Below are 19,690 nucleotides of genomic sequence, written 5' to 3'. Positions count from 1 at the left end.
CGTTGCTTCTCCACATTCGCCGCCCAGTAATAATACACCAGGTTCTGAAGTCCCAAACCCCTGCCTGTCTTCCTCTCTGTAATAGCACCTTTTAATTCTGGCCACCTCCCCTCCCCACATGAATGAGGTAATCATCCCTTCAATCTCTCCAAAAAATTCCTTTGGCAGGAAAATCAGCAGGTATTGAAATATAAACAGGAATCGCGGCAGCACATTCATTTTAACCGCCTGTATTCACAAAACTATGTTTACTCTGCCTGAATGTATCAGATTTTCAAAATGCCCTGCTACTACCTTCTTGAAAATGGATTCTAGCATCTTCTCATTGACAGACGTTAGGCTAAATGGCCTATAGTTTTGTGCTTTCTTTCTCTCTCCTTTCTTGAAAAGGTGTTACAGCTGCAGTTTTCCAATCTGCTGAACTTTTCCATAATCTCTGGAATTTTGGAACATTACAACCAATGCATCACTATCTCCACAATCACTTCAAAGACTCGAAGATGCAGGCCCAGGGAACATCCACTATCTCCACAACCACTTCAAAGACTCTAAAGATGCAGGTCCAGCCTTGTCACCCTTAAGTCCCATTAGTATTCCCAGTACCTTTTCTCCAATGATTGTTTTAAGCTCCTCTATCCCTTTTGCCTCATAAGATGTAAGGGGCTAGAGGACCAAGAACAGTCACAGATGTTGTTTGCTAAATATTTTCTTTTCGCTATTGTTCTTATGACGGAACCAATAAGATATCACACAAGTGGCAGAGTGTGAACATTGCTGGAAAAAGGGGCACTCGAGTTGGCTTTCGACAATTATATGTACCCAAACCTTTAATCGATAACTGAGGTAGTTAACAGATGCAGTTCATCACTAAATGGAGAATAAAGCTATTACAGGGGCTCGCCCTCAATTATTCCCCTAAATTGATATTGGCCCACATCTTTTGAGCAGCAGCAATGATCGTCAGATTGCCACATCGCTTGTAAATTCCTCCAACTTGATGTTGATACACATTTCATCCGTGCCTTCCAAGCACAGCTTTCACAGAAATGTGCAGTGCAGCGGCCATTGGGGAACTCCATCGGAACAGAGTAGAGTCTAGGAAAGACAGGCCATGTCGTCTTTTTATGGCACCTTGCCACCATAGGGTAAGTTTAAAGCTCTAGTCACAATGTTAGTGAATGAATGTTAGTAAATGGGTGTGATGGTAATTGGGTTGGGTAGGAAGGTAGTCAGGTCGGATGAGGAGTAGTCTGGTTGGGTGAGGGGCAGTCATCGGGTCTGGCTGGGTTGGATCGCCGGGGGGGGGGGGTTAGTGGCGGCGGGTGGGACTTTCACAGGGTCCAGAAGTACATATTCAGTAATATGTTCAGTCTCCAACGATCTAGAGACCAGACAATTTGACTCATTATCAATATGGTGCATCCCACTCAACCCATTGATTTGCGAATCATAGCCACACCATTCTCCAACTACATGGCGTCATATAAAAGTAATGGAGTAATCCAGGATGAAAACAAAATGCAAAAACAAAACAGAGCCAACATTCCAACAGAAGAGTGAAGGTATACTCCTCCATCACCTCTGGCACTATTTCAAAGCGTCCAATGGCAGGAAACAGTCACCTAATTTTAATATTCTGGTCACATGCCTGAGCCACAAAGGGTGCATTGGATGCCATAAAGTCTGGAGTACAGTTGGGAGGTGGGGGCGGGGGGGGGGGGGGGGGGAAGCAGAAAAAGAGAATGCCAAAGAATCCCCAGAAAGATGTTTGCACTTCCCCATCATCTCCATTTATATGGATCACAGTAAATACGCCAAGCCTAAGGGCCACAGACCAAAAAGGCAGGCCAGGGGAATTGCTGGGGAGTTGTTGGGGAAGATCAGATCTGGCACATCAACATCAAACCTAATATCTAGCCAATTCTTGCACCAGGAGACGGCAGAAAATAGTCTCAGACTGGAGTTGAATCTGTAAATTTTGACCTTCAATAATTGGAGGAGAACCCTGGCTGTCATTCTGAAAACATAAGAGCAATTTTTAGATGAATTACTGCAGACTTTAAAGTGTTATATCTTGTGGTTAGCTGTCTCCAAGATTTTTAACATGCTCATGAAATATTCCATTAAGACAACAGCAGGGCTGAGTCAAATTGCAAGACTTAGTGGCTTATTGCTGGTTTGCATAGTAGCATAATTGCAAATTATGGTAGCAGTGAACCAAAATTCTGACATGACAATATCTGTTTATTCAGCCATTTAATAACAGACTTAAACATTGTACTACACTATCATAACGAATGAGCAGCACCTGTACAATTCGCAAAAATGCTTGAATTAAGATACAAGTCATTTAAGCGTTGTCGCAATTTCCAATCAATGTTTTTTAAAGATAATTTTAACTTCCTTGGTTACCCTCATTCCACGTTTCCTAGTTGAGCTTGTGAGCAGTTAATATGTTTCTATTAGTCCATTAGCCCCTGTATTTCTATTGTGAGTGAGCAAAAAACACATTAGTATACATCTATACCTTGTATCACTAAAGTGACTTTGGCATGCAGCTGTTTTGAACAGTTTGTTTACTGTTTAAGCACTGTCCAACTTTCAATGCTTTTCACATAAAATAACAGCTTAGTCAAGGTTTGCAAAGTAAGGGTAAATCTTTTAAAAAGCATCTTGATCAAAGGTTATACAATATTTAGACAGAACCTGACATTCAAATGATATAAATTTGATTGTATCGTACAATAAAATATCACTTCAACAAATGTGAACGAATCTTCTGGGCAAAATTGCAAGAAGTCAAGTCCAACAATGCCATGCAAGAAAACTGCATTCTGCAGAGTAGCATTTCATATGTATGGAATGGTTTTACATGCTATAACAGCCAGTAGCTTATTAGCGGACAATACAATATAATCAATACTGCAAGAACCACAACACATCACAAACTCTGACACTATTAAGCTAGTTTCCATAGAAACCTGAAGGGAATAAGTCAATATGCCAATAGCTGTGTAGTCTACATATTTATGCAAATTCAGTGACTATATTATCGATTTAGACAGCTCTAAAAGGTAGCCTTTTTCATACATACTGCTTTGTGCATATAAAACTCTCAGAATTGTTAAATCACCATGTATCATAGACAATACAATTTAGAGTAATTGTTAAATATCTCAGAAAACTAGCAAAACTTAATGGCAAATCTACCTAACTTGTTTGAAGTTAGTTACAATTTTTTTTGTTGTGAAGTAGTGCTGCACAAGCATTATAATACCTGGCACACCATTATTTATATTTATTCAATAATTGTAGTTTAATCCTTTAATGCTCAGTATTGATATCAAAAATGACAACTTTTATTTTTCTAAATTAACTTGTAAATCCCTTCAGATTTTGATAGAGTAAATCCAGGATTACTTTGGCAGTTTCACACAGAGTCTGACCCACCTCCATTGTAGTCAGTTTCTCTGCTGTTCACCCCAGGTTGAGGCTGCAGACTTGACAATCTATTGCCAATAGGCCTTACAGTGGATTCTATCCTGTGGAATTTGTGAACTCTGTCTCTTACTAGGACAGGGTCCGACCTTTCATCTAGTTCCAAGAAATCCTTTGGACCAGAGGTCAGGTCCTTTTTTTGCACCACATTAGCAATTGCAGCAACTAGGTCTGATTCTGCCTTGTGCGAAGGGTTGTACTTATGCACATGAACCACATCTTCTCGTTCGCCCAGGAGCTTGGAAATTAGTGCATAAAAATTACCTGTATAGATTGCAAGGGAACAGAGAAAATAAAGCAGAGGTAGTGAGAAAACGAATTCATCAGATCTGAAAAAGGGTAATAAGCTACTAAAGGCAGGCAAGAGAGCAAAAAGATAGCAACAATTATTAGGATAGGAACAATGTTATTCTTAAAGGAATTTTAAAATGCACCATTTATCAGACTGGGATTGGGGAAATCAGTAAACAATTTACTGATTGTTAACCTATATCTCATTCTGATAATAGAGATTAGAAATGGACAGCTCGACCATGGTAATCAGCCTATTCAACACAGTGAATGCATAATAGTACCTACATTGAAAGATTAATGGCTACAATGAAATCCCTCTTAGGAAATAACACAATCTGTATATTAATATAAATTGCTTTATCAGTAACCTTTGACCAAACAGAAATACAGAACAGTAAATATTTTTCCTTGAATCTTTCTCGTTCTTTCTGCAGGAGAGCACTGCTGATAACGTTCTTAATCTATAACTGCATTCATATAAAAGGTTTGATATGCTGTAAGTAATACTTATTCAACAGCATAGCTGAGAGTGTTTAGTAACAGGAGGAATCACAAGAAAGAACTCATAGTACCCTTCCACGGCACATATTTGTTATTATTCAGCAATGCCCATTACTATACCAGCTTCAAATTATTGCAAAGGAATCGTGGCGTACTTCAAAAGAAAATCTATGTAGCGTATCAATAAGACTCCCTGATGTGTCGCCACCCCAGACATCCAGCCATCCCCACTCCCCCTCCGACGTCTGACCCACCCCCAATGTCTACCCCCACCCCCGCATCCTTTCCAATTACCGCTTAGACATTTACCTTCTCCCTAGCCAACTAGTGGCATAAAAAAAGGGGCATGTCAGCCTTTGTTCTGCTTCTTTCACAATTTGATGCTTGGCCTCGGTGAAAGCTGCGCTGCCCGAATCTCACCTGGCCTGAGGCAGAAAGGTCGGGCGAGACAAGCACTGAAGAATTTTGGCATAGTTAAGTCGGTACGAAGTGGCAATCTGACGCTGTTTGCCACTCCGAAGAAGTGATTACCTGGGCGAGCATGACAGTAAGACTGCATTAAATAAATCTTAATCCAATAAGAAGTCAACATTGTTTGCAAGAATTATCATCCAGCACATTACTGCCGACTTTCGACCCACGCTGTTGAAATCTGGGAAAGCCCAAAAGGTTAATAAGTTCCAATTGTGAGGAAACTAAGCCTCAGGAAAAGCCAGCAATAGAAATATTTTCACACACACACAAGTAACAACAAACAGACTAAGGCACTGGATAGTAGCTTGATATGCAAGTTGATTAATCAAACTCATTTAAGGCCTATCCATAAATATCAAATATTTTTATGGAGACTGTTAGGATCCTGAACGAGAACACAACTATTTTCAATTTATAAAACTGTGAGGAAATGTTACTGATCCCCAGGAGTGATAATACTGACCAATAGGTATATCTTTAAAAAACTTTAATTTAATCTCAGAATTAACGACACCAGCAACAAAGAAATAGCTTTACAGTTAACAGTTCAGTAAAAGAAGAAACCTTAACCTACTTCCTAAACTGCCACAAAATTCGAATTGAGCAAACCAATATATATTAAATACCTATTCTGAATAAAGTTAACAACCAGGGTTTTACTTGCTTTTCTCTGTGCAGAATATAATAGAATTTACAGTGCAGGAGGCCATTCGGCCCATCGAGTCTGCACCGGCTCTTGGAAAGAGCACCCTACCCAAGGTCAACACCTCCACCCTATCCCCATAACCCAGTAACCCCAACCAACACTAAGGGCAATTTTGGATACTAAGGGCAATTTAGGGCACTAAGGGCAATTTATCATGGCCAATCCACCTAACCTGCACATCTTTGGACTGTGGGAGGAAACCGGAGCACCCGGAGGAAACCCACGCACACGGGGAGGATGTGCAGACTCCGCACAGACAGTGACCCAAGCCGGAATCGAACCTGGGACCCTGGAGCTGTGAAGCAATTGTGCTATCCACAATGCTACCGTGCTGCCCCGCGAATCTTTGGAGAGAGAACATTTCAGTTCAAAATGAAACACCCAGGACCTACTGACTCTTCAAATAGACCTGGCTCCTCCCATTAATTACATAATCTGTACCCAAAGCACAAGGCATTCTTTTGTCTCTTCTACAAGATGTCCCTTGACTTGTTTACCCAGGACCAAACACAATACCCCATGTAAATTATCTACACCTCAAGAGTCCTTCAAACCCGAACAATATTCCAACAGCTTGCTTTCTGTAAACAAGTAAATTGTTCTCAATATCTATTAGCCAGACACGTCACCTGCAAATCAATGATTACCTAATTTTTACAACACCTTATCACCGGTCTAGCAGTCATACTGTATGCCTCTGAATCCAGGTAATATTACTGCAAACAATATAAAATATGACAATTTCTTACATCCATCAAAAGACATTCAGGTCAGGTTTATGGCTTCCACGTATAGCTGGTTTTGAAAGGGGCTTAATTGTATATACACTGACCAAATAACCTGGAATTCACCAAAAGACCTGTTAATTTGATTTTTAATTTGTCAGCAATATGGAATGCGACAATAAATCTCAAAGTATTGCTGAAAAAAAGACATGCTGTCATTTGTCTTTCACTCATCAGGGAGGATCATTTTGTCACTGACAATGCAGGTAAGATTCCGGCCTCTCGCTTTAAGCACTCACATTTCCAAGTCGCAGTGCCAACTATTTTAATCTGTTGACCATTTGGACACATTCAATAAGTGGGTTATGGCAGTCTTCTGATACAATAGCACCTTTCAGCTTTTGCCTCAAGTTTATAAACAGTGTGATTTCATTAAAGTATACTGACCTAAATGTTCAATATATTCACTATAGTGGCCAGCTGCTTTATGCCAGATCATTGCTACTAGATTTTTTTAAACGGTTACATTTTCTCCCCCATTTCATCTCTCCTGTAGACACTAATTTTGTTGATGTCAATTTATCACATCCCAGTTTGTAAGGCAGATCTGTGAACCCTAACAAAGAGCTTTGCTTTATTATTATTTTAAAATCCATTTAAGGGGTGTAGGTGTCACTGGTTAGGCCAGCATTTATTGCCCATCCCTAGTTGCCCTTCAGAAGGTGGTAAGCTGCCTTCTTGAACCACAGCTGTCCCTGAGGTGTAGGTACACACACAGTGCTGTTAGGGAGGAGTTCCAGGATTTTGTCCCAACGACAGTGAAGGAACTGCGATACATTTCCAAGTCAGGGCGGAGAGTGAGGTACCTCCAGGTGGTGGTGTTCCCAGGTATCTGCTGCTCTTGTCCTTCTAGATGGTAGTGGTCGTGAGTTTGGAAGATGCTGTCTAAGGAACCTTGGCAACTAACTGCAGTGCATCTTTGTAGATGGTACACAGGCTATTGTTTGTTGGTGATGGGGGTTTGAATGTTTGTGGAAGGGGCAAAGGTCAATCGGGCAGCTTTATCCTGGATGGTATTGAGCTTCTTGAGTGTTGCTGAAGCTGCACTCATTCAGGCAAGTGGAGAGTATTCCATTAAACTCCTGACTTGTGCCTTCTAGATGGTGGACAGGCTTTGGGGGGTCATGAGGTGAGTTACACACCGTAGGATTCCTAGCCTTTGACCTGCCCTGATGGCCACAGTATTAATATGGCTAGTCCAGTTCAGTTTCTGATCAATGGTAACCCCCAGGATGTTGATTGTGGGGGTGATTCAGCAATGGTAATGACATTGAATGTCCACGGGCGATGGTTAGATCCTGTCTTGTTGGAGATGATCATTGCCTGGCACTTGTGTGGCATAAATGTAACTTGCCACTTGTCAGCCCAAGCCTGGTTGTTCTCCAGCTCTTTTCTGCATTTGGATATGGACTGTACGAGGCACATTTTTTTTTACACAGAGGGTAGTGGGTGCCTGGAACTCGCTACTGGAGGTGGTGGTGGAAGCAGGGACGATAGTGACATTTAAGGGGCATCTTGACAAGTACATGAATAGGATGGGAATAGAGGGATACGGACCCAGGAAGTGTAGAAGATTGTAGTTTAGTCGGGCAGCATGGTCGGCACGGGCTTGGAGTGTCGAAGGGCCTGTTCCTGTGCTGTACATTTCTTTGTTCTTTGCTTCATTCTCTGAGGAGTCAAGAATGGTGAACATTGTGCAGTCATCTGCGAATATCCCCACTTCTGACCTTATGATGGAAGGTCAATGATGAAGCAGCTGAAAATGATTGACCTTCAACCACCACAACCATCTTCCTTTGTGCCAGGTATGTCTCCAAACAGCTGAGAGTTTTCCCCCTGATGCCCATTAACTCCAGTTTTGCTAGGGCTCCTGGTTGCCATACTCGGTCAAATGCTGCCTTGATGTCAAGGGCAGTCACTCGCACCTTTCCTCTGGCATTCAGCTCTTTGTCCATGTTTGAACCAAGGCTGTAATGAGGCCAAGAGCTGAGTGACCCTAGCGGAACCCAAACTGAGCGTCTGTAAGCAGGTTATTATTGAGTGAGTTTCGCTTGATAGCGCTGTTGATGATTCCTCCCATCACTTTGTTGATGATGGAGAGTAGACTGATAGGATGATAATTGGCTAGGTTGGATTTGTTCAATTTCTTGTGTACAGAACACACCTGGGCAATTTTCTACATTGCCGGATAGATGCCAGTGTTGATGCAAGAAATAGCTCAGTTATCAATCATGTCTTAATTCAACATCCACATATATGGATAGCAAGTTGGGATCATTGGATGCCAATCAGAAACGTGAAGCCCAACTCTCTTTACCCATGGGGTTAAAGATAAATGACATGCTAATTTTGCCCCACAGTCCGATGAGACCATCTCAGCAAACAGAATCGAACCTGGGACTTTCCTGATTTCAATGGCTCACCGATTCACCAAATAAATTTGCTGGACAATAGAATTAATCTTACCTGACCATAATTTACTCACTTTCAATGACATTTCTCTGTGAAATGTCAAAATATTTTGAATCTTTTTAAAACGGCCCAGAACAGATTCTGTTACCTGGGGATCCTGATAGCCAGAGACTGGACACAGATCCACAAATGGAACCTGACCAGCCTGGTGGAGGAAGTAAGAAAAGACCTTCAAAGATGGGGCTCACTCCCACTCGCCCTGGCGGGGAGAGTAGAGGCAATCAAGATGAACGTACTGCCCAGGTTCCTCTTCCTCTTTAGATCCATACCGATCTTCATCCCCAAGTCTTTTTCCAAAATGTAGACAGTCTTATCATGGCGTTTGTGTAGGAGTTTAAGAATCCGAGAATTCCCAAACCGACACTGCAAAGAAGGAAAATCAAAGGGAGCTTGGCCATACCAAATCTACAATACTACCACTGGGCAGCAATAGCAGAAAGGGTGAGGGGATGGGTACAAGAACCCGGCACAGATTGGGTACAAATGGAGGAGGCATTCTGTAAAGGAACAACCCTCTGGGTCCGGGCTACAGCAGCACTCCCATCCTCCTCAACAAGATACACAACGAGCGCAGTGGTAACGGCCACGCTGAGAACGTGGACCCAACTGAGACAACACTTCGGGATAACTAAAATGTCCCCCATGGCCCCCATCTGCGGCAATCACAGATTCCCCCCAGCCATGCTAGATACCACCTTCAAAAGATGGAGGCGGGACAGGGACACACTGACGGCCGGGGACTTCTACGTAGGGCGCAGACTGGCGACACTGGATGAAATGACGAGGAAGTGGAAACTAGCAAAAGGACAGGAAATGAGACACCTCCAAATAAAACACTTCCTCCGCAAAGAGACAGTAGGGTATCCCTGGCCACCAGAAACCACACTACGAGAGGACCTGATAGGCACAAGCAACGAGAAAGGGGGTCTATGTGGGAAAATATACGGCCAACTACTGGTCAGAGCTCGAACACCACTGGACTAGACCAGACAAAAATGGGAGGACGAACTGGGGACAGAGGTAGCGAACTGGAGTGAAGCACTGAGCAGGGCTAACTCCACCTCCTCCTGCGCATGGCTAAGCATAATGCAGCTCAAAGTGGTGCACAGAGCGCACCTGACCAGAACCCGAATGAGCAGGTTCTTCCTGGAGGTGGAGGGCAAATGTGAGCAGTGCCAGAGGGGCCCGGCCAACCACACCCACATGTTTTGGGCCTGTCCCAAACTGGCTGGGTTCTGGACAGCCTTCTCCGAGGCAATGTCCAAGGTTGTGGGGGTGAGGGTGATGCCATGCCCGATAGTGGCAATCTTCGGGGTATCGGAGCAGCCAGATACACATGGGGAAGGGGGCTTACGCCCTTGCTTTCGCTTCCCTAATCGCATGCCGGAGAATCCTGCTCGGCTGGCGATCGGCAGCACCACCCACAGCTGCAGACTGGCAGAAGATTGGAGAAGATTAAGTATGCCATCCGAGGGTTGGAGGAAAGCTTCCTGGATACTTGGGGACAATTTGTCAGGCTGTTCCAAAACCGGTTCGAGGCCAGCAACGAGGAGTAAGTTAAGATTAAAAAAACAAGATAGATGAGGATCCAAAGGATTGCGCAACCTGGGGGGAGAGACGGAAGGAAGGTGGGGAAACCACGAGAGAAGAGGCGGGGGCGAGGGGGGGCTACCTTCCACCCTCCTTCCCTGAAAACAAAAGAAAAACACCTGAAACCAAAGGGGCCGGAGGGGGTGGGGGGGGGGGGGGGGGGGACTATAGACCCATCCAGAGAGCAGCAAAATGTACAAATGTACATAGGGTCAGTTAAATGAAGGACAAAATAAGCCTCTCTGTACAATAAAGTAAATTAGCGCGGGCAAGAAAAATGTAATGTATATGTACAACTGTTTATAAATATGAGAAATGCCAATAAAAAGATTTTCAAAAATAATAATTTTGAATCTTAAAAATAACTTTTGTTCCACAGAGTTGGTCTCATCAGCATCAATTGGAACTGATCAAGGCAGGGGAGTCTTAACATCATAGCCAGTCAAGAGACAAATAAGGAAACATTTCTTCATGCAAACGATGGTAGAAGTGTGAAATTCTCTCCCAGAAAAAACAGTAGATGCTAGCTTAATTAATAATTTTAGGTCCAGGATGGCATGGTGGCGCAGTGGTTAACACTACTGCCTCACGGCACCGAGGACCAGGGTTCGATCCTGGCCCCAGGCCACTGTCCGTGTGGAATTTGCACATTCTCTGTGGATCTCACTCCCACAGCCCAAAGATGTGCTGGGTAGGTGGATTGGCCTAAATTGACCCTTAATTTGAAAAAAATGAAAAGTTTTAGGTCTAAGGTATAAGAATTTTGCTGGACAAGGGTGTAAGAAAAGGAATCCACTGATTTGACACTTGTGTTGAATGGCCCTCTCCAGTTCTTATGCTGTCAGGAGGAACTCTTCCTTCTCAAAGAACCATCAGTGCTCTTTTGCTCATTGCTCCTTCAGCTAATCAATGAGCTTCCTTCTCTGCTCCTCTTAAATGATGTGTTCCTTATTTCAAAGAAATTTCAAATATCTGCTAATTTCCATTATTTATAAAAATGACTTCATAAAATGTGTGATTGCATATTTTGTTTACATTTAAGTGAAGAAACCTCAGTGACGACCATACCTAACTGAAGCATTTCAGATTTATCTCATAATGTGTATCACTGACTCAGCCATTAAACAAAGTGATTTATGAGCCGTATTCTATCGTCATTTATTGAGTTCATCTATCACAAATGGTGCTGAATGTTGAAGAAAACTCGAAAGCTACATGAATTAGTCAACAGATCTGTTTCCTAATGATATCAAAGATGAATACCTGGGGCGAGATTCTCCGACCCCCCCGCCGGGGCGGAGAATCGCCGGGGGCTGGCGGGAAACCCCCCCCCCCCCCCCGCCAGTTGCCGAATTCTCCGGCACCGGAGATTCAGCGGGGGCGGGAATCGCACCGCACCGGTTGGCGCCCCCCCCCCCACCCCGCGATTCGCCGGCACGGATAGGCCGGAGTCCCGCTGCTAGGATGCCTGTCCTGCCGGCGTGGATTAAACCACCTCTCTTACCGGCGGGACAAGGCGGCGCGGGCGGGCTCCTGGGTCCTGGGGGGCGCGGGGCGATCTGGCCCCGGGGGGTGCCCCCACGGTGGCCTGGCCCGCGATCGGGGCCCACCGATCCGCGGGCGGGCCTGTGCCGTGGGGGCTCTCTCTTTTCCTTCTGCCTTCGCCAGTCTCCACCATGGCGGAGGCGGAAGAGACTCCCTCCACAACGCATGCGCGGGGATGCCGTGAGCGACCGCTAACGCTCCCGCGCATGCGCCGCCCGGCAATGTCATTTACGCGCCAGCTGGCGGGGCACCAAAGGCCTTTTCCACCAGCTGGCGGGGCGGAAATCAGTCCAGCACGGGCCTAGCCCCTCAAGGTTAGGGCTGGGCCCCCCAAGATGCGGAGGATTCCGCACCTTTGGGGCGGCGCGATGCCCGACTGATTTGTGCCGTTTTTGGCGCCGGTCGGCGGACATCGCACCGATACTGGAGAATTTCGCCCATGGTTGGTGATGACTCAAACTGCCATGATTCCAGAGACCTCAGATTTCACCTTAAAATGATCCCATTCTGCCAGAATTGTATCGGCAGACAACAGAATCAAGATCATCTTTCACACATTAAAGTATACCAAGGTGCTTCACTGGAGTAAACCATGGTTCAGCACGGTGACACAGTGGTTAACATTGCTGCCTCACAGCGCCAGGGACCCGGGTTCAATCTGGCTTTGGGTGACTGTGTAGAGTTTGCACATTCTCCCAGTGTCTTTGTGGGTTTTGTCTGGGTGCTCTGGTTTCTTCCCACAGTCCAAAGATGTGTAGGTTATGTAGGGTTACGGGGATAGGGTAGGGAAAATGGGTCTGTGTGGAGCATTCTTTCAGAGGGTGATGCAGACTCGATGGGTGAAATGGCCTCCTTCTGGAGGTCCAAGAATCTTGGAGGTTGTAGGGATGGAGGGGGTTACACGTATAAGGAGGGGTGAGGCTTACGAATGATGTGAAACAAAGTATGATCATTTTTTAAAAAGAGGTGTTGCTCGACAGGGAGCAAATGTAGACAGAAATCTTGGGGTGAATGAAAGTGACTTGGGTGAGAGTTAGGATAAAGGAACCAGAACATTGGAATAATCAAGTGTGGAGGCCAACAAATGCAAGGAAGTGGTTTAAGTAGATGAGTTGGGGGAAGGAGACGGACAAGATAATGGAGGTGGAAGTAGGCAGCCTTGGTGATGAAGAGAATATGGATTCAGAAGCTCAGCTCAGTCAAAAAGACTGAACAGTCAGCTTCAGCCTCACACATTTGTCAGGGACAGAAATGAAGAAAGTGAAGAGTGAACAGAATCTGTAACGAGAATTAAGTCAATGGCTTTGTTCTGCCTTATACTCAACTGGATGAAATTGACACTCATCCAAAACAATATCCAGAACAAGTAGAGTGACAAATTGGAGCAGTGGAGGAGTCGCAATAAATGGCAGTAACGAACAGTACCGTGTCATCCGTGTACATGCGGAGTCTGATGATGCATTTTCAGACGATGTCAAATTTAATGTAGCAAATTTCAAGTTGGATATACGTAGCATCACTAAAACAGTTCTATATTCCAAACATGTGAATCTACTCAAACAAACTACAATGAAGTATAATTTTGCATTAATGACTGCCAGTTATATAATACCCAGCCCTCCTCTTCGCCACCTCGGTAGTGGCGGCTGCCCTCAAAATCTGGGGGCAGTGGGGGCGGCACAGGGTGGAAGTTGGGGTCTCGGTGTGGAAGTTGGGGCCTCGGTGTGGACCCCAATACAGGGGAACCACCGGTTCGTCCCAGGGAGAACAGATGGAGGGTTTACGGAGTGGCACAGGGCAGGGATACGAAGGTTGGGAGACCTGTTTGTGGACGGGAGGTTCGCGAGCCTGGGTGAGCTGGAGGAGAAGTATGGGCTTCCTGAGGGAAACACCTTCAGGTACTTAAAGGTAAGGGCGTTTGCCAGACGCAGGTGGTTGAATTCCCGCGGCTGCTGCCACGCACAGTACAGGCAAGGGTGCTCTCCGAGGGGTGGGTGGGAGTGGGGAAGATCTCGGAAACTTACCTGCAGGAGGAAGAGGAGGCCTCGGTGGTGGAGGTGAAAGGTAAGTGGGAGGAGGAGTTGGGAGAGGAGATCGAGGAAGGGACGTGGGCAGATGCCCTAGGGAGGGTGAACTCTTCCTCATCGTGCGCGAGGCTCAGCCTCATACAGTTTAAGGTGCTGCACAGGGCACACCTGACCGGGACAAGGACGAGCCAGTTCTTTGGGGGCGAGGACAGGTGTGTTAGGTGCTTGGGGAGCCCAGCGAATCACACCCATATGTTCTGGGCATGCCCAGCGCTGGAGGAATTTTGGAGGGGTGTAGCGAGGACAGTGTCGAGGGTGGTAGGTTCCAGGGTCATGCCGGGCTGGGGGCTCGCAATATTTTGGGTGGCAGAGGAGCCGGGAGTGCAGGAGGCGAAAGAGGCCGGTATTCTGGCCTTATTGAGTCCCTGGTAGCCTTGCGGACGATTCTTCTTTAGTGGATGGATGCGAGGCCCCCAAGCGTGGAATCCTGGATCAACGATATGGCGGGGTTTATTAAGTTGGGAGAGGGTGAAATTCGCCTTGAGGGGGTCGGTACAAGTGTTCTTTAGGCGGTGGCAACCGTTCTTAGACTTCCTGGCAGAACGGTAGACATTGGTCAATAGCAGCAGCAAGTCAGGGGGGGGTTTACTTTATTTTTGTTTTTGCTTATTTACACCGCGGGGTCTGAGGGGGTGTATATATTTGCAATGTTTGCTTTGTGTTAAGTCGGGGTGTTAATTGATTATTTATGTTCAGGGGGGAGGGGGGTATGGAGGGTTGCTTTTTTTGGACGGTGTTTTGTACTTAACCCTGTTGGGTTCCTTTCTCATTTTGTTACTGATATTTTAATGAAAACCTTAATAAAAATTATTTTTAAAAAAAAGATAAGTTGGTGAGCTGCTTTCTTGAACTGCTGAAGACACTCTTGAACCGCTGAAGTCCCTGAGGTGTAGGTACACCCTCAGTGCTGCTAGGGAGAGAATTCTAGGATTTTGATCCAGCGACAGTGAAGGAACAGCAATGTAGTTCCAATTCAGGATGGTAAGTGACGCAAGGGAAGCTCCAGGTGTGGGGTTCCCAGGTAACTGCTGCTTTTGTCCTTCTAGATGGTAGTGGTCATGCGTTTGGAAGGTGCTGCCGAAGGAACCTTGCTGAGTTCTTGCAGATGGTACACCCTTCTGCCTCTGTGCGTCAGTCATGGAGGGATTGAATGAAAGAAAAAGTGCTACAATGCAGTAAATGTGTAAAAAATGTATTTTCAGCCTCTATCAGATTTTGTGTTGCGATTGAAATCAGCTGACAGCTCTGGTTGTTTAAAAAAAAAATCCCAATTTTGACATTTGAAAAAAATCTCTGCACATGCTTCACTCCAATGATTGACAGGCAATCTGCTTTTAAATGGAATTAACCATTCGGTTCGGTCAGTTTCAGACAATATAGCTGAAAGTTTTTGTTATTGCAGTTGTAGTCATTATGAATGCTTAGCTGGGACTTCCGGTGGCGGCTATGAGGGAGTAAGTCGCATGTTTGGTGGCTCCCGCTCTGGCTGGACTTTTGGACCTTTTTCCCTCACTTGTTCGTGGTTTTGAGTTTTGGCTTTGAAGGCACAGATGATTAGGTCCTGGATCCACACAGTGGTGCATGGAACGGAGAACCACAAGGGACCGAAAAGGAAGAAATAAAAGGATAAGCAAGGGCTGGGTGGAGGTGGCAGCTGAAGACAACATGGCTGATGTTCGGACCCCTGCTGCGACGGCCCAGCCATCGACGGAGGAGCTGATGCAGGTCATCCAGGAGGGCTTTGCCAGACAGAAACGGGACTGTCTTGACCCGATAAAGGAGTCGATCGATCGGCTGGAGCGCAGGCTAGATGCCCAGGATCGGACGATGCAGAAGTTGGAGAAAGCGCTGGCGGACCAGGAGGAGCACCAAACGGTAGTCGAACTAGAGGTGGGGATGCTGGAGGATCAGCAAAAGAGGCTGCTGGAGAAGGTGGAAGATCTGGAGAACAGAGCTCACCGGCAGAACTTAAGAATTGTCGGTCTCCCTGAAGGGGCTGAGGCTGGCGCATTTGTGGTGAGTATGTTTCAGAAGCTTCTGGGGGAGGGGCTTTTCCCCGACCGTTGGAGGTGGACAGGGCGATGGCGAGGAAGCCACGGCCGGGGGATCCCCCAAGGGCGATGGTGATCCTCCACAGATTTTTGGATAAGGAGTGTGTTCTCCAGTGGGCTAAGCGTACTAGGAGCTGCAAATGGGATAATAGCATATTGCGTGTCTATCAGAACCTGAGTGTGGCAGGCTTCAAGTAAGTGAAGGAGATCCTGTTTAAGAAGATGAAATTTGGGCTACTTTACCCGGCGAGTCTGTGGGTTACGCACGAGGACCAGCACCATTATTTTGAGTCGACCGAAGACAGGATGGACTTTGCCAAGAAGGGCTGGTGCTGAACTGAGAACTTTTTGTTTTAAGTTGTAACTTGTCCGAGTGATGTTTATACGTTTTGATTGTCGTTTTTCTACTCCTTTTAAGTTTGGGTGAAGATAGAACATAGAACATAGAACAATACAGCGCAGTACAGGCCCTTCGGCCCACGATGTTGCACCGAAACAAAAGCCATCTAACCTACACTATGCCATTATCATCCATATGTTTATCCAATAAACTTTTAAATGCCCTCAATGTTGGCGAGTTCACTACTGTAGCAGGTAGGGCATTCCACGGCCTCACTATTCTTTGCGTAAAGAACCTACCTCTGACCTCTGTCCTATATCTATTACCCCTCAGTTTAAAGTTATGTCCCCTCGTGCCAGCCATATCCATCCGCGGGAGAAGGCTCTCACTGTCCACCCTATCCAACCCCCTGATCATTTTGTATGCCTCTATTAAGTCTCCTCTTAACCTTCTTCTCTCCAACGAAAACAACCTCAAGTCCATCAGCCTTTCCTCATAAGATTTTCCCTCCATACCAGGCAACATCCTGGTAAATCTCCTCTGCACCCGCTCCAAAGCCTCCACGTCCTTCCTATAATGCGGTGACCAGAACTGTACGCAATACTCCAAATGCGGCCGTACCAGAGTTCTGTACAGCTGCAACATGACCTCCCGACTCCGGAACTCAATCCCTCTACCAATAAAGGCCAACACTCCATAGGCCTTCTTCACAACCCTATCAACCTGGGTGGCAACTTTCAGGGATCTATATACATGGACACCTAGATCCCTCTGCTCATCCACACTTTCAAGAACTTTACCATTAGCCAAATATTCCGCATTCCTGTTATTCCTTCCAAAGTGAATCACCTCACACTTCTCTACATTAAACTCCATTTGCCACCTCTCAGCCCAGCTCTGCAGCTTATCTATATCCCTCTGTAACCTGCCACATCCTTCCACACTATCGACAACACCACCGACTTTAGTATCGTCTGCAAATTTACTCACCCACCCTTCTGCGCCTTCCTCTAGGTCATTGATAAAAATGACAAAGATGGGGAAGTAAAGGTTATTCGGTTTCTATGGGTTTTCGGTATTTTGGTGAGGCTGGCTGGTGTTTTTTAAAACTTTTTTATTACTTTGATTTGCAATATTGGGGGGGGTTCTTTGTGGGTTTTTCATTTTGGGTTGTCTCCTATGGTAATTGGGTGATTGTTTGATCTCGGTTTGAGGAGGGAATTGGTTTCGATGGGCGGGGGGGGGGGGGGGGGGGGGGAGTAGGGAACAATAGGTGGGAGACTTCCTGGCGCCAGAGGTGAGGGTCACCAGGCTAGCTGAAGCACTTCCTCACCCTCTCGCACACCGCCTCATCCGCCAACAAGCCCATGTCCAATCTCCATTGCGGGCGCTGGAAGTTCTCCTCACTAACTGAAGCATAGTGGGGGTGTGCATATGATTAATATATGGCAGGGGTTAGTTTACAAAGTGGTGTTGCTGGGGGGGGGGGGGGGGGGGGGGAAGAGGGGAGTTACTCTGCTGACGAGGGAGCGACTTAGGTTTTGGGACAGAGAGGAGGTCGGGGCTGCCAAGAGGCGGGCCGATGGAGGCGCAGCGCATGGGCTGGGGGTGGGCCCAGGAAAGGGGATGGCTGATCGGCGGGCGGGGGGGGGGGGGGGGCACGTGCCCCTCAACCAGGCTGATCACCTGGAATGTTAGAGGGCTGAATGGGCTTGTCAAGAGGGCACGTGTGTTCGCGCATCTGAGGGCTCTGAAGGCGGACGTGGTGATGTTGCAGGAGACACACCTGAAAGTGGCAGATCAATTCAGGCTAAGGAAGGGTTGGGTCAGTCAGGTCTTTCATTCGGGGCTGGACACCAAGACGAGAGGCGATTCTAATCAATAAGCGGGTGCAATTCCAGGTGGGCAGTATAGTCTCGGACGGGGGGGGGGGTGTTATGTCATGGTGAGCGGAAAGCTGGAGGGGAGGAAGATAGTCTTGGTTAACGTGTACGCGCCGAACTGGGACGATGTAAAATTCATAGAAAAGGGTACTGGGGAAGATATCTGACCTGGACTCGCACAAGTTGGTGATGGAAGGGGATTTTAATACGGTCATCAACCCCGGCCTGGACCGGTCGTGTTCGAAAACGGGGAGGGTGCCAACAATGGCAAGGGAACTGATAGGGTTCATGGAGCAGATAGTGGGGGGTCGGCCCATGGAGGCTTGGCAGCTGTCGGGGAGGGAGTTTTCTTTTTATTCGCATGTGCATAAGGTTTACTCCCGGATTGATTTTTTCATTCTGAGCAGGGATTTGCTGGTGGAGGTGGTGGACACTGGGTACTCGGCCATCACTCTTTCGGATCATACCCCACATTGGGTGCAACTGCAGGTTAGTGAGGAGAACTTCCAGCGCCCGCAATGGAGATTGGACGTGGGCTTGTTGGCAGACGAGGCGGTGTGCGAGAGGGTGAGGAAGTGCATGCAGAACTACCTGCAGGTCAATGACACGGGGGAAGTCTCAGCAGCGGTGGTCTGGAAGGTGCTGAAAGCAGTGGTGAGAGGGGGGCGCTGAAAGCAGTAGTGAGAGGGGAGCTGATTTCGATCCGGGCTCAAAGGGACAGGACGGATGGGGCAGAGATGGACCGACTGGTTGAGGGGATCCTACAGATATACATGAGGTATGCGGCGACCCCGGGGGTGGAGCTGGTATGGGAACGTCGAAGGCTGCAGGCTGAGTTTGGGGTGTTGTCCACAGGCAAGGCAGTGGAGCTGCTTAGAAAGGCGAGGGGGGGCATTTTATGAACATGGGAGAAGGCCAGCAGAATGCTGGCACAGCAGCTTAGGAAGAGGGAGGCGGTCAGGGAAATAGAAAAGGTGCTCGATGGGGATGGGAATTTGGTAGGGGACTCGGCTGGGCTGAACAGGGCGTTCAGGGACTTTTACAGCAGAGTCTATCGCTCGGAACCCCCCACGGGGCCCGAGGGGATGAGGCGCCTTTTGGACGGACTGACCATCCCAAGGGTAGGCAGGGAACTGGTGGATGGGCTGGGAGCCCCGATCAGGGCCGAAGAAATAGCTGAGGGCTTGAAGGCAATGCAGTCGGGTAAGGCCCCTGGGCCGGACAGGTATCCAGTGGAATTCTACAAGAAATTCTTGGGGATATTAGGGTCGTTATTGGTCAAGGTATTTAATGAGGCGAGGGATAGAGGGGTGCTGCCCCCGATGATGTCACAGGCCACTATTTTGTTAATATGGAAGTGGGACAAGAACCCGGAGCTATGCGGGTCATATAGGCCGATCTCACTGCTTAATGTGGACACCAAGCTGCTGGCCAAAGTTTTAGCCTCCAGGATTGAAGATTGTG

At 46.8% G+C, this 19,690-nt stretch overlaps 1 protein-coding gene across 10 annotated transcripts in view; it reads right to left on the bottom strand.

The window, feature by feature from the left end:
• pam (peptidylglycine alpha-amidating monooxygenase) overlaps nt 1–19,690 on the bottom strand; it is a 445,162-nt gene that overhangs the window by 75,848 nt on the left and 349,624 nt on the right. For 8 of the 10 annotated variants that reach the window (XM_072516372.1, XM_072516375.1, XM_072516373.1 and 5 more), the window contains exon 15: nt 3,451–3,762. The exons of the other annotated variants lie outside the window; for them this stretch is intronic. In XM_072516372.1, coding sequence (XP_072372473.1) covers nt 3,451–3,762 — 312 coding nt within the window. The remainder of the gene's footprint in view (nt 1–3,450; nt 3,763–19,690) is intronic. 10 annotated transcript variants of the gene reach the window in all.

The sequence above is a fragment of the Scyliorhinus torazame genome, chromosome 9 (assembly GCF_047496885.1).
Source record: "Scyliorhinus torazame isolate Kashiwa2021f chromosome 9, sScyTor2.1, whole genome shotgun sequence".
Classification (NCBI taxonomy): Eukaryota; Metazoa; Chordata; class Chondrichthyes; order Carcharhiniformes; family Scyliorhinidae; genus Scyliorhinus; species Scyliorhinus torazame.
This window is presented reverse-complemented; position numbering and strand designations above follow the sequence as displayed.